The 15,523-nt window shown below is 36.7% G+C and overlaps 1 protein-coding gene across 2 annotated transcripts; it reads left to right on the forward strand.

The window, feature by feature from the left end:
- Positions 1-5,596: 5,596 nt before the first annotated feature.
- On the forward strand, positions 5,597-15,336 carry LOC109083693 (E3 ubiquitin-protein ligase RFWD3-like). Of its 2 annotated transcripts, none has more exons than XM_042753054.1 (13): positions 5,597-5,777; positions 7,009-7,209; positions 7,342-7,544; positions 7,724-7,779; positions 7,976-8,188; positions 9,233-9,324; positions 9,416-9,530; positions 11,303-11,519; positions 11,603-11,753; positions 13,353-13,529; positions 14,038-14,252; positions 14,579-14,796; positions 14,907-15,336. In XM_042753054.1, exons 2-13 carry the CDS (start codon positions 7,037-7,039, stop codon positions 15,048-15,050), a joined length of 1,974 nt encoding a protein of 657 aa, XP_042608988.1. In that variant the 5' UTR covers positions 5,597-5,777; positions 7,009-7,036; the 3' UTR covers positions 15,051-15,336. The 2 variants fall into 2 exon arrangements, with proteins under 2 accessions (XP_042608988.1, XP_018954002.2); XM_019098457.2 differs by having other exon boundaries at positions 7,024-7,209.
- The last annotated feature ends 187 nt before the right edge of the window (positions 15,337-15,523 follow it).

Raw genomic sequence — 15,523 nt, forward strand, 5'->3', positions numbered from 1 at the left:
ACGCTGGGATGCTGGTTTATGCTGGTCCTTTGCTGGTTTATGCTGGTCCTTTTGCTGGTTTATGCTGGTCATGTGCTGGCAAAGGACCAGCATAAACAAGCAAAGGACCAGCATAAACCAGCAAAGGCCTACCATAAACCAGCACAAACCAGCAAAGGACCACCATAAACCAGCAAAAGGACCAGCATAAACCAGCAAAGGACCAGCATAATCCAGCAAAGGACTAGCATAAACCAGCATAAACCAGCAAAGGACCAGCATAAACCAGCACATGACTAGCATAAACCAGCAAAGGACCAGCATAAACCAGCAAAGGACCAGCATAAACCAGCACATGACTAGCATAAACCAGCAAAGGACCAGCATAAACCAGCACATGACTAGCATAAACCAGCAAAGGACCAGCATAAACCAGTGCAAAACATACCTAACCAGTATATGCTGTTTTTTTCAGCAGGGATGACAGCCATTAGTACCTCATTCTTAGACATGGCCTCCGTTTCAAAACCTCTTTTATGATGATGTCCATTGCCTACATGCATCCCAAACAAAAAGTGGAACGTTCAAAAATGAGCTAGGCTAAGCTAAGCAAAAATTGGCCAATTATTTTTGAGGCGCATTGTGGGACTGAATTAGGGCACTCGATAATGTCCACTACCAATGTCTGTGCACTCAAAATAGTGCACTAGTAGGGGTATTTCGGACACAGCCATAATGTTTAGAAAAATTAGCTAATTACACCACAAGTTAAATGACAAAAGTAGCTTGCTAACTAGTTATTTTTCATAAGTGAATGATTTCCAATGTTAGATAATTCAGGAAATGTAGCCGAGTTTTTCCACACAAAAATAGCTATGCCAAGCTAAGCTAAAATCTACTGTTTAGAAAAAGAAGCTAAGCTAATGTGCTACATTTAAGCTCAAATTTGATCAAATCAGAAATCACAACTTGTGATTCTAAGCAGCTGACAGCTAGGGGAAAATTGAACAATAAGTTTTTCAAAGAAAATTATCTACAAGCTAGCAACACTAACACCTCGCTGTTAAGAAATGTAGTTAAACAAATAGTTTTGCTAATTGGTAACAGCATGCTTTGCATTTGAGCCTCGACTCAACTCACCAACAGTTTGGTTTTAGCATGTTGCTAATAATGAAAATCGCTGATAAGCATCAGAATACTTTTACTATTTGGTTTTATTTGAATGATCTCACTTTCTCCACCATCGTATTTGGAATTTTTTTAACTTGTTGCAATGCATTCTGGGAGATTCTGGGCCTCTGTGGGCATTCTGTGTAGAAAGTCTTTTAAATAAGTAATAACTTCACAGACATTAAAGTATGTTCTATATCATGTGAATGTGAATTTAATCTGGATGTGCTATATTTGTCATGTGACCTACAGTGTCAGTTATGTCACTTCACTGCCATTCACAAATCCTCTCCTGTGGCCTCATGGGATAGAAAAGTGGCCATTCGATGTGCACTTCTCATCTTGCTAAAAGTAGTAGGCTATCTAGGGACTTTTCGCCTACTGTTTTATGAACATAATGAACTCAGACTACTCTTTTCACATGCTGTTTTTTGCCTACAAAAATTTCAGATGCTGTTTTGTTCCTTTTAATATTGCCTGAGCACTTTTTATTGTAAGACATGTTGAAAGCAGAAAAAAACAATACCATCGACGCTTTTATAAACAGAACAGCTCTGCTTACGATCTGTTTATGACTCACAATGTAACACAACATGCTTTGGATGTAATGCGGAGGACAAGTTTATATCACAGAGCTAAATCAACATGAGAATCCTTCCTAATGGCATTTTAATGGGTTCATCTGCACTTTTGATGTCTCAGTCAGGTCCTAAACCTAACACAGAGGCCTGGTGTAGAGGCCATGTTTATCTCTGCTGAAACAGTCCCTTGTGAATTTCACTAAGGAATCCCTTGAAGGTCACAACCTTTTTTTAAGGTGTCCTTGTTACAGTGTAATTACACACTGAAATATTGAGTAATAGTAATTAACTACATTTACTTACTGTATGGTTAGGATTAGGGTTTGGCTTTGGGTTACTTGGATGTAATTATGCATAACTAATTGTTATTATAATAGTAAGTACATGTAACGTGTAACAAGGACACCTTAAAATAAAGTGTTACTAAATAATGAGTTGGAGTCGGCCTCGGTGAAAGATTTCAAAGTTTTTGTTGACTGGTGGTTCAAGAATTGGCAGATTTTCAGGAGCCACTTTTCCTCCACTGGTTGATGCTTTAACTTCACCGTTATGGGGGGAGCAGAAATGTAAAAGTAGCTGTGTATTTTTAGCGCTCTTAAAAGCATGAAATGGATTTGGGATTTGTTGTTGTGGCTCCATCAGCAGGGACTGGGTCAATAATTAATGGTGCACATCCCTTCTGCACATCATTCAAGAAAAAACAAACAAACTGCAATTTTAAAGCAGAAATAGAATTGCAACGCCACCTGCTGGCTAAAGCTGTGTTTGTGTCTGAGAATAAATCATGGAGATCTTTACAGAAATCATATTGTCACATTTCTGTATGAAACCTTCTTGTTCTTTTAATAAAGTATTTAAAAAGTTTTAATTTTATGAAAGCCTGATTTCTGTAAACGCAATAACGTTTAAAGTTGTAAGAAAGTGTGAGAAATAAAGTCACAAACGTGAGAAATACAGTTTAATATAGGGTCCAAATTACAAGAAATAAAGTCATAATTATGAAAACAAATAAAAATTTGAGCTATCAAAATACTATTGAAAGATTAAAATTGCAGTTGCTTATTTACTGTATATTTTTGTATTTTAAATCTAACAGTGTTTTAAAACCTGTAAATTGTAAAGACTATTGTCTAAATATCACATAACTGAAGCATAGTAACCCTTAACAAAAGGTACTTATATCAATGTTCTTTGACCATAAAATCAGTGTCGACATATTCATTGTGATTTAAAAATTTAGCTTTGTATGATAAAATTAAAAGACAAACATCTTAACTAATGAATGAATTAATTAGGGCTATATGAAGGACTGAGAATAACAAGGTTTTTATTAAAATATATATACACAAAGTAAAACACTGAAATACAGCACTCAATCACCTTAACTACTACTAATAATAACATAGAAAAATATGACTTTTTAGTGTTAGTTTTAGTCTTTTTTTGTAATTTGGGTTATTTGTCAGGGGCAAGATTCAAAAAGGTCAGAAAAAGTATTGTGTAATAATAACTCAACAAAAACATCATACAATTTTAGAAAATATTAATTAAAAAATAAAATCAGTACATAAAATGTACATATGGGCACACATATGTAAACAGTCTCAACACTCCGCAGTAAGTGCAAAATGTGTAAGTGACGTGTGCCAGTAAAAAACCTAAAGAGCCAACAGACATACATGAACCGCATGTGTTCAACCCATTTTTGAGCCACAACAACACAAAAGAACATGAAAAATAACAAATAAAAAAAACTTTAAATACAGCATAATTTTTTTAGTGTGTGTGTGTGCCGTGGGTGTGTGCATGAGTGAGTGTGCATGGGTGAGAAAGAGAGAGAGGGCTTTACTTTAGTCAAGCAATAATTTTCTATACAGAATTCACACCCTATATAAATTCCACAGCTGTACAATTTTCACACCCTATACTAAATTTACCCTATACAATAGCCTACTCATCTGGAATGAAGGAGCAAACATTCAGTGTAAGAGTAAAAAAAAATTACATAACATTATTTAATATTTATACTACGGGGCGCTTGAATGCTTGAATCTGATTGGCTGACGAACGTTCTGAGGCGTGACATTATTTTCTGGGAAAAGCATGGCGAACGTAGTTCCAGGCAGCTCTCTTGACCGCATTACAGTTCCATATCACTTCGCATAGTAAAACTGTAATAACGGAAATTACAGGACTAACAAAAACAACAACATGACAGACGATTTTTCAAAAGTACACATGACATTTCTCACTAGCGAGGTAATAACAGCGCTGTTTAGAGACGCTGCTGCAGTCTAATTCACACAAGCTCTCTCTCTCTCTCTCTCTCTCTCTCTCTCTCTCTCTCTGTGTGTGTCTCTGTCGCTCTCTTTCTAATAACTTCATCAATAACTGCATTAGAATACTATCAATGGCTCAAGCCTCCATTACCAGCTTTAAAATGACATTGTGGAACCAGCAAAAGAAGCGTTGGATGAGATGCGGAAGAAATAGTCCTACCCACAATAGCGATTAAGTACTACAAAAACCGAACGAATCCCTTTAAATATATCATCTGATCGATGTCTTGAGGTGTGGTAACCGTGGTATAAGCGGAATAATTGACCGAATCACCACCTCAGGTGTGCATTATTTTTCTAATAATTCAACGGCGCGTCGTCATTCCTTACTTGAATCACAGCTTAAATAGTGTTTTGACATCGACAACCCAAGTGCATTTTACCTCAAACTTGCGTCTAGTTAACTTTCTAAAGTAGCAATCGCTTCTCGGGTCGACATTAACACACTGACAAAATTATATTCAGAATTAAAAATATTTTTATACCACTTTTTAATGTGTGATTGTGTAATGGTTTTCACGATACCAACCTTTCGCGAACTTGCTTCCAACACTCGTTCTCATGGAGACGCGGTGTGCACGGAGGGGAGGGCTGTGCGCGCGCGAGTAACGTTATGTGAGAGAGACGCGTGAGTGAGAGACGCAGGGAAATGAAATGCAGCTGAACGTTTGCTCTATGAAAGACATTGACAAAGACGAAAACTAAGGACATTTAATCTATAATTTTATTTTATTTTAGTTAGTTTTGCCAAACACACATTACAGTTTTGGTTAGTTATCGTTTTTTTGTAATACCTCGTTTTTATTTTTATTTCAGTTAACACAATTTTTTTTCCCAACTAGTTTTCGTTTTTTCGTTCGTTTTCGTTAACGATTATAACCTTACTATTACTTTTCCGACAACGTTGAGTCGTCTCACACCGACAACCGTGACAATCTCCTTCTAGGGCCGCTCATGCAGGCTCAGCTCAGGTGCCGGTCGCGTGCAGCGCTGCAGCCACGTAAAGAGAGTTTGCCCTTCCCCTACCGACTTTCACTTTCGGACGGGTGCCCTAATATGGAAGTGAGTGAGGCTTTGCGATTTTTTTTTTTTTTTTTTTATTTTTTTATCTAGGCCTACGTGAAATTCTGCGTCCATTGTACGATTTTTTTTATTTATTTATTTTTTTCCACCTCGGAAGGGCAACGTGAGTCGAGAAGGGCATATGGGCAGTTGCCCGGGCAACCTGAGCAACCCCCCTGTGCACGTCCCTGTTCCTAGCTCTGCCACCTGGAGATTTCGAGTCTGGTTTTTAAAATACGTATCCTTATGTTAATTTTTCATAAAAAGCAATTATATGTCATATAATTCTGTAAATTCTACAATTTTTATGTTCTTTTAAAAGTTAACAACAGGGTTGCTAGATTAGTAAAGAGTCTAAACAATTTACTCAACCAGCCTCTGCATGTTCTTTGAAATGAACAGTTCAAAAGAACCGATTCCCGGAAATGAGTCTATGGTTCACACGCTGAAAGCTGTTGTCCAATCAAAGAGCAAAACGAGCAGAGTGGGCGGAGCTTCACGTTGGCGGTTGTGTTTGCAGCAGCAGTAGATTCTGCTCAAACCTCTAATTTAACGGGGTTACTTTGTAATCTTTTGAAATCGCACCAAAATCTAGTTTTTGATGACCTACGGAGAAATTCATCAAGCAAACCGGTCGCTCTGCTTGGTAAATATTGTCAGTGTTATATTTGTTGTCGTTGTGCTGTAATTAGCAACATTAGCAACATGTTTATGGTCATTGTGCCTGTGGTTATTTTGTTAGCGAAATCTATAAAACTGGTTTAAAAAAAAAAAAAAAGTTTACTTTAAGATCACCCTGATCTGTATTTCTGTACCGTTAGTGTGGTTTAAGACTTTTAACAAGCGATCTAGCAGGACGTTTCGCAATCTAGTGTAGTTCGCATACTACCCGTACTTAGATGATCAGTGCGTCCTAAAGCAGAGAAATAGTATGCATGAGAGACCCGGATGTCGTAATCTGTTGTGTTTTATGAAAAAAAAAAAAGAAAGTCAGCAAGGACAAAGGTTTAATTTTAAAATATGTTTTAAATGCAGAAAACTTAGACAAATGGGCCAAAAACCATCGTTTTGTTACAAAGTGGCATGCTTGCCTTGAAGAGGTGAAAGGTAATTAATGCGTGTGAAGATGCCACTGGGGGCAGGGCCCGCGTTAAAACATTTTGGCTCTGTGAATTTATGAGATACTTGTGTTGTATCATAAATTGTAAATTGCATAAATTGGGGTTGATGTGTGAACTCAAAGCTTTTAGAAGCAAGGACAAATGGTTAGTTTTAAAAGTATATTTTAGATGTTACAAAAGCAGGGCCCCATGTGTGGCATTTGGGAAGGGGCCCCACAATTCATTTTTATGGTACAAATTGGCATGCTTGCCGCAAAGAGAGGAAATGTATGTGATGTATTGCATTACTGTATGAATATAGTTGGTTTGTAAAGATGCCTGTGAACTTTTGAGGCTGGTTGAAGTGTGTCAGACCAGTGTTATTTTAGAATCAATGATTTACTGTTTCATGCAATTTCACGTTCATTATTGGCGATGTATCACCTGCGATTATAAACGCGATATTGCGTGGCTTGTTAGTGTACTACGGCTCTTTGTAGTAAATGCCACTTTATCTGAATGTACGTGATTGAGATTTACTACTAATCACAGAACCGGCTTTCCTGACGAGTACTGTTCGTAACCAAACAGTTAATGGTAGCCATTGACTTCCATAGTTTATTTTTTCTATACTATAGAAGTCAATGGCTGCCGTCAGCTCAGACAGGTTTGTAACAACTTGAGAGTGAGTAAATCATGACAGAATTTTCATTTTTGGGTGAACTATCCCTTTAGTCTTAGTTTTGGTTAACAATAACAACCCTTAATTCTTTCTTGTTGTGTCTCCTGCAGAACGCATTTGAAGATGGAGGATATGGAGGTGGAAGTAGCTCCAGTATCCAGTGAGGCCAATGTGATTGTAGTCTCTGAATCTGAAAGCAACACAGAGGACGAGGACGTTCCCTTGCAGGATCAAGGCCCGTCTGAGCGACCCAGACCTTCAGCCCGTCGGGCGATCAGGAGGAGACACATAATCGGGTAAGAGAACGGGTTAGTGTATAATATGTCCAAGTTAAAAGAGAATACAAAGGGTTCACTTACTTTTTCCTGCAACAACAGTATGGAGTCGCTGTATGACTTGATCTTTCTGATGTCCTTCCTGTTTCCCAAGACACATTCGCAGGTGTCCTCGCGTGGAGAGAGGATGCGCAGACTCCAGGAGCTCATCGCAGAGAATCTGGTGGAGCGGCTGAGTGGCTCCCAGGACACCCAGCGCTCCGTTCCTCACACAGATCCACCCCCGCTGGATCCTGGACCCAGCTCCAGCCTCACCGCTGCGAGTGTGCAGACGTCTGATGAAGCCAGCGCTACAGGTCCACTGACATTTTATTTCTCGTTTCGGAACAGTTTTAGCTCAGATGTGTATTTTCCTAGCTATCTTTTAAACTATTAAATCTTTAAGCTCTTTATAACAATCTACTACTAGAATTGCATATGAAATTATTAACTTCTTTGCGTGTGAAATGAAGCCATATGTTTTTGTATAATTCAGGGTCCAGTGTTTCTCCAGAGGCTGAAGGGATGAGAGCAGCTGCTGAAGAGACTGAGGTGACTGATCGTTCCATATCGAGCATTTCTCTTCAACTGCTGTGCCTTTATAATACATGATGCCAAATCATCAAAACTATGATTCTCTATCAGAGTGGCAGAATATCTTGTTTTAGTTGATGCGTCACATCGTTGTAGTGAAGTGGATCGTGAATGCTAGTTGTCATTGTCTTCATTGTGAGGTGTCTCTTCCCAGGCTGTCTCTGAGTCGGAGGATCCCGTCACAGCCGCTGCGAGTCCCGCTGGAAAGACCCAAGCAGATGAGGGCGAGGGAGAGACCTGCTCCATCTGTTTTGAGCCCTGGACCACGGCAGGTGACCACCGCTTGGCCGCTCTCCGCTGCGGTCACCTCTTCGGCTATATATGTATTTCCCGCTGGTTGACGAGTGGAGGAAATAAATGTCCACAGGTGGGTTCCACAGTTTCAGTGAATGGCCTGATTATCTGCTTCATTGAGTTATTTAAAATGACATTTTACACTATTTTAAAATTTATTATTATTATTATTTTTTTTTTAGTTCTGTAAATAGTGGTGTGATGGGTTGATCATAATTCATAAGTGCAGATATATTATTTTGTTATAGTTTTAAATAATTAAAAATTATGTAAAATATTTTTAATAGTGCTGTCAAATGATTAATCGCATCCAAAATAAACATTTTTGTTTGCATAATATAAGTGTGTGCTGTATATATTTATTATGTACGTACAAATACACACACATACAATATATATTTTGAAAATATTTACATGTATATGTTTATATTCATATAATTTATATTATATATAAACATATTTAATATATAAATAATATTTATTTTAAATATATACATGCATGTACTTGTATTTATATATACATAATAAATACATAAATACACAGTACTCGCATATATTACGTAAACAAAAACTTTTATTTTTGATGCGATTAATCACATTTAATCATTTGACAACACTAATTATGTACTTACATAACTGGCTACAAAAAATTGTAACCATAAAAAAAATTATGTATTTGTATTAATGGATAAAAATTTTTGTATTAATGAAAAAATATTTTTAAGAAATATTAAAAAATATTTTTATAAGTATGGTTTTAAAGGTTAAAAGAAGAAGTATGGAAAGAAATTTAATTTCAATACATATTTAAAAAATATTTGCACGAGTGGCTGTATAAATGCATATACACATTTTTCTTTTCAATAATTGTATTTTTTAACTGTATTGTTTTAATGATGTTAATAGAAATGTTTAACAGCAATCATAATGTTTAACATAATTTCGAAGTATATTGCAAAACATTCTTCTTAGAAGTGCAATTTATCAAATATTGTAGACGTGAGATACTCCTTTTTATAAAAAGCCGCTTAAAAAAACCCCAGAATTAAATGTATTTTATTTTTATAAGAATATTTGTCATGTAATGTGTCAGTAAAAAGATGTTGTGTCTCCTCAGTGCAATAAACCAGCCAAACGTGGTCACATCATCTTTCTTTATGCACGGAGACTGAAAGCCCTGGACAACGCAGAGGAAGTGCGACTGAAGAGGTGCTCCAATGAGGGTTTATTACTGGTCCTGCGGTTTTATTTTGATATATTTCCAGAAAATGCTTGTGCTGATGGTCTTGACTGTGTGCAGTCGTTTAGAGCTGGAGCAGGGGTCACGGAGGATGGAGCAGCTGGAGGTGGCTCAGTGTCGGCAGCAGATGCAGCTCGTGGCCGATGAAAATGTGCGACTGCGCAAAGAGGTCGAGGTGTGTGTCTTTTTCAGGAGAAACTCTCTTTTATATCTCATGTGTCTTGGTACTAGTTATCTGGAACGGGGCTTTTCAAGCATTTTGATGCCAAGGACCCCCAAATATTTTTGTAAGAGACTCTCTTTCTTAAATATAAAGGCAATATTATATTTTAACCTATTAAAATAGATGTATACTGTGTAAAGAAGCATGGTGTTATAAAGACAGCATAATGTTTGCAAAATCTAATTGGCTTCTGTGTTGTTACTGTTATTGTAAAAAATATTTAAATTGTATTAAGTTAGAGTTTTTCTACTATTTGTTAGAGTAATCTAATATATAAGTTTACAGAAAATATGAAGAAGAAGAAAAACGCAAAAATGGGCAAAGGTCCCGTCAGTTTCCATTTAAATATGCAAATGTAGCTTTTGCGCAAAACTGGAATATCGCATTTGTGAATAAAGCACGTTTTCCATCCAACGAGTCAAAGAGAACAAAATCGTCACTTTCTGATAAACTAAACATCACTAAGAAAAGTCGGAGAAGCAGCTGAATATAGTAATTTTCATTTATGATAAATTGCGAAATAAATGCGGTTATTGCTTTCGGAGGATGCTGCTGTTTTTTGGAATGCAGTCCAAAACAACAAATAGATGCTGTGCAACGAGATCGGTCAAATTATCCCGTCACATGACTTTTTTGATGCACATGGAGGAATTTATTTGGTAAATGTTTCCTTCAATAAATGTGTTTATGCACATTTTTTTTATTGTATAAAAAGCTTATCCTACTCAGTTGTGTGCATACGTTTTTCTATTCACATTTGTAGAATTTATTTGCTTCTGGGTGTTTACATCCAGTGTTTTTGTTTAAATTTGTTGTATTTATTGTTTTTTTTTTTTTTTTTTTTTTTTTTTTTGTTTTTGTTTGTTTTTTTGTTTTTTTATGTGGATGGAAACATAGCTAGTGTATACATGAGTTTTACTATTACTTTCAGAAATAATGTAAATAAATGTCAAATAAAAACAATGTTTATAAACGTAGTAAATACAAATATAAACATGTTGTAGTTACCTTCATTCCACAATAAATTCTTTAAATTTAACGGTATTCAAAGTAGGAAGTGTAAAATGAACATAAACTATAGTTACGTACAGTTGCTAGTTACTTATGGTTTTTTTTCAGGTTGGTTCAAATGTATGTGCTTTACACATGTTTTATGTGCTTGACATTAATTGCATTACATAACTTTGATTTATAAGTCTCAGCATGATTCAGATATTTAAAAAAAAAAAAAAAAAAAAAAATATATATATATATATATAGGAACAATATTTTTTAGTTTAAAAAACAATACTGTATTTCCTGAAATACAGCTTATATAGTAAACATATATATATATATATTTTTTTTTTTTTTTTTTTTTTTTTTTTTTTTTTTTTTTTATATATATTTTGATTTTTTTTGTTATTTTTAATGTTTTTTTTTGTATTTATGTTGATTTTTTTTTTCCATACTGTTTAAAATTTGAACTTTCAGTAGAATAGTTGTTGTTTAATTAAGAAATAATGTTTTTGACCAGTCTTTTGAAAGCAGAATGAAAAATGGTTATATTACAATTTTGGTAAATATTAAAAAAATATATCATTATGTAAGTATAATTGATAGGTCAATGGGGTCCAAAAACCCTTATCTAGAAAGAGTGGAGTGGCTGATTTAATTTAGTTCAGTTTAATATCAACAAATGAGAGCCACACGTTGAGCTTCGTGATTCTGTGTTTGTTGTGTAGGAGCTGAGGAGGTGGAAAGCTCAGGCGGCGTTCGGCTCCTCTCAGGGAGCGTCTCTCTCGTCGTCCCAGAGGCAGGACTCGTCCAGCGGGGGACATTACGTCTTCTCTAAGGCTGTGCTGGTGTCTCAGACGGGGGGCAGTAGGGTCCTGTCCTACTGCGAGCCTCTCGGCTGCCTGCTGGCCTCTCAGCCTTCTCCACAAGCAACCTTGGTGCCAGGTAGGAATTTGAGCTCTTCCACATTGATTTTTTTCCTTGTGTTGTTTATATAAGCATTGATTGATTGATTGTTGCTCCCTCAGGCTTCGGTGTGAAGAAGATCAGCACTGCGACTCTCAAGCCTAGTCAGTATGTTCCCATCCACTCCAAACAGATCCGAGGTCTGGCCTTCAGCCGACACCAGGACAGCCTTCTGCTGTCTGCGGCCCTCGACAACACCCTCAAACTCACCAGGTGACAGACTAAAGCATCCGTCTGTGTAATAACTGTGTGCTCACATTACATCTTCTATTACAGAATATTTAAGCATTCTGTAATACATCAGCTTACACCTGCTATAATAAAGTGGCATAGGACACAAGGCTGGGAATCAATTTGACAATGATTGATAATATAATTTATACTGATTAATTGGACCATAAGAGCAAAGTAAAATATATAAATGAAATCTATGTATCTATAATTCGATATACGTCTGAAAAATATGGTATAATCATCATATGAGTGCACATGGACATTATACTACAACATGCCATTTAACAACAACACGAAAAAAAAGACTTGATGATTTCATGTGATTTCATGTCAATAAAAATAAAAATAAAGTTTTTTTTTTTTTTTTTTTGTCTATAGCCTTAACTTCAGTGGATTTGTTGTGGAGAGAAGGAAACTAAAAACATTCTATAGCAATCATAAATTATTTTAAGAATTTCAAAACATTCTCATGATAGGACAATGTTCATTTTAGAATAAATAAATTCAGCACTAATTTTTACTGAGTTTTTTTTTTTTTTTTCATATTTCTGTTTTATTGTTTGTTTTTTTTGTTTGTTTTTTTTTTGGACCAATTTGTAAATTATTGGCCAGGTATTCCAACATAGTTATTGTTATCAGCAGGGTAAGTAAACTAAAACTAAATCCATAACAAACAACAACAACAAAATGTTACTTGAAATAAAACTGAAATAACGTAAAATATATATATATATAAAAGAATAAAATAAAAAAGCATCTTATTTATTACTTAAATAAAAATTTAAGTATTTATAATTAAAAAAAATTATAAAAAACTATACAGTATTAAACATATAAATAAACCAATAAGTTACCATAATGTAACAAAGTTACTATTTTATTCAAAATTAAAAAGAAAAAACACAGATAAAAGCACATTTAAAATACTTACAAAAACTATATTAGTATCTCAATGATTGTCAAAATCCAGTGATTAATTAATTAAAAAAAATATACAATATTAAACATATAAATAAACGAATAAAAGTTACCATCAGCCTCTGGAATCGATTTCCTGATTAGATTCTGATTCAGAAGCACTGTTTAATGTTGACTGTAATCTATAATCAGATGCATCAGTCGTGATGTCTTTAATGCTGTAGATTATCAGGGAAACGGATTCAAACCAGTAACTTGTCTTTCTGAACGATTTATTAAAAACCAGAATCAGACAAGACTAGTCAATAGTTATATAATTCACTGAAGAGAAGCTGTTCATAAGAATCATCTGTCAGTGAATCACACTACACCGCTCATGCTGTAGGTTTGTCTGTGCATGCAGCCTGCATGGATTCTTTTGTTTTATACTCCTTTTTATTGGACTGCTTTCAATACAGACTTGTGAGATATGATTATTCTTTCTGGGTGTGATTTTTACTACTTAGAAACTCATAATAATGGAAATTTTTAGTTGGAAAATGCTTGAATGCAAATCCCAGATGACTTTTTTTTATGCACCAAAAAGCAATGCTAATTTTCCATCAGCCTCTGAATGTAGCATGTCGAGACCCTTCCGTCACGTTGATGTTTTCTTCGCAGCCTGATGACGAACACGGTGGTTCAGGCCTACAACACGGGCAGACCTGTGTGGAGCTGCTGCTGGTGCCATGACAACAACAACTACGTTTACGCCGGGCTCGCCAGCGGCTCTGTGCTGGTGTACGACACGCGGGACACCAGCACTCACGTTCAGGAGCTGGCGCCGCTGCGCTCCAGGTCTCTTTCAACTGCATCCGCTTTGGTCACACTGTAGAATGCTGTAAATGAAGAGGTCACTTGCAAATACACATTTTTATGTATTTTCAGAAATCGTGTTTTTTTTTATTTTTTATTTTTTATTGTGCATTCTAAGAAATATCAATTAAACTGCAGTTGGGTTGTTTTGATTAAATAGTAATAACTCAAACAAATACAGGTAACTTACAGTACAAAATTAGAGTTTACTGAAAGTGTTTATTTTTCTGACCTGAATACAGCACGCTGATTCGCTGAAATGGACTCATCGGCTTGAAAGTGGACAATACTAGTTTTGTTGACAATGCATGTTTAGGGTTCAGATCGCGCTATATGTGGAGAATAATGCACGTCACTCAATTCATTTCTTTTTTTAACGTGGCGTTTATTGGTTTTTGCAAACGAGCTCGTCGTACATTACTTGATTGTGTCCTTGACAAACTGTGGAGAAGCTGTCTGTTGATGATATTGTCCCTCTTCTTCGCTGTAGCTGTCCAGTGGTGTCTCTGTCCTACATCCCGCACGCCGCCTCCAGCATGTTCCCGTGCGGCGGCCTGATCGCAGGCACGCTGGAGGGCGGCTGTTTTTGGGAGCACATAGAGGGAACCACATACACGCCTCACATCCTGCCTCTAGAGTCGGGCAGCTGCACAGACATACAGGTGGAGCCGGACAGCAGACACTGCCTCGTCACGTACAGACCAGGTACACGTCCAACTCACATACCAGCCCCTTCTCATATACAAGTATCAAAGTTATTTATTTTTTCGTCAAAAAAAGTAATATGATTTTGCCAGTATAGAGTTATACTGTTCTGTTGGTTTTATTCAGTTAAAAAAAAAAGTTTCTATTTATGTATTCCATTTAAAACTGTAATTAGCAAAAAATCACTAATATTGTTTCAATATGAATACACATTCCTATTTTAATCTAAGGTTACTGTCTTTGATTGCATGTCTTTGTCTCTTGATTTCTTGCATCTCGGCTCTTTTTAAAAGCATTGAGGTTCATGTCTGTTTTGTGATGTGCAGGGCGTGCGCACCCGTCACTGCGCTGTGTTTTAATGGAGCTCAGCCGGACGCCTCAGACAGACAGCCGCCAGCCGCCCGTCTGCTCCTGCTCTCTGGTGCAGACCTTCACCGCTGGATCCTCCTGCAAGCTGCTCACCAAGAGCGCCGTGTTCAAGAGTCCGGCCGGAGAGGGAGCCACGCTGGTGTGCGCTGGAGACGAGGCCACGAACTCCACCATGGTGAGGGACGCTCCTCCTCCGGTCCAGCCCTGTGCTCGTGTTTCTCATTCACTATCTAGTGTCTTTTGGTTCCGCACGTGTTCACTGTGATCTCTCCGCTCTGTCTGCAGGTCTGGGACGCCGGCACCGGTGCTCTGCTTCAGAAGATGCCTGCCGACCTCCCTGTGCTGGACATCTGTCCCTTTGGGGTCAACCAGAGCAGTTTTCTGGCCTCTCTGACCGAGAAGATGCTGAAGGTGTATAAATGGGAGTGAGGCTGAGAGTAACATTCGAACTGAAATCTGAATAAGGCTTTCTCATGAACCAAATACTGCTGGACTGGGACGCCGGTGACACTCTCGTCCTTTTACTTGTTTGTTTTAAATCTAAATCCTTTTTTTATTTTCTGTTCGTTATAAAGTGTTTTCTGTTTCTGACCTTAAAATCAGGGCTTTATTAATGTCTTAATTAAGAGTGATCAGTGTTCACTGATTTCTTTGTATATATGTGTTTTTCTTTTTGTTGTTGTTGTTGTTTTTTTAATAAAACAATAAATGCCTACATTGACACAGTTTGTGAGAACCTTAAAAACTTCTCTATAGGAGTGGCGCGATCAAATCAATAGTCCGCAATAGTGTGTCATGTTAATAAAAATTGTTACTGTTCGTTAACAAGCTAATAACTGTTTTCTTCCTCCAGAGGGCGCATCTCCCTTGAGCACAAAGGCTTGAGCCATATTCACTTTTTC

The sequence above is a fragment of the Cyprinus carpio genome, chromosome B25 (genome assembly GCF_018340385.1).
Source record: "Cyprinus carpio isolate SPL01 chromosome B25, ASM1834038v1, whole genome shotgun sequence".
Classification (NCBI taxonomy): Eukaryota; Metazoa; Chordata; class Actinopteri; order Cypriniformes; family Cyprinidae; genus Cyprinus; species Cyprinus carpio.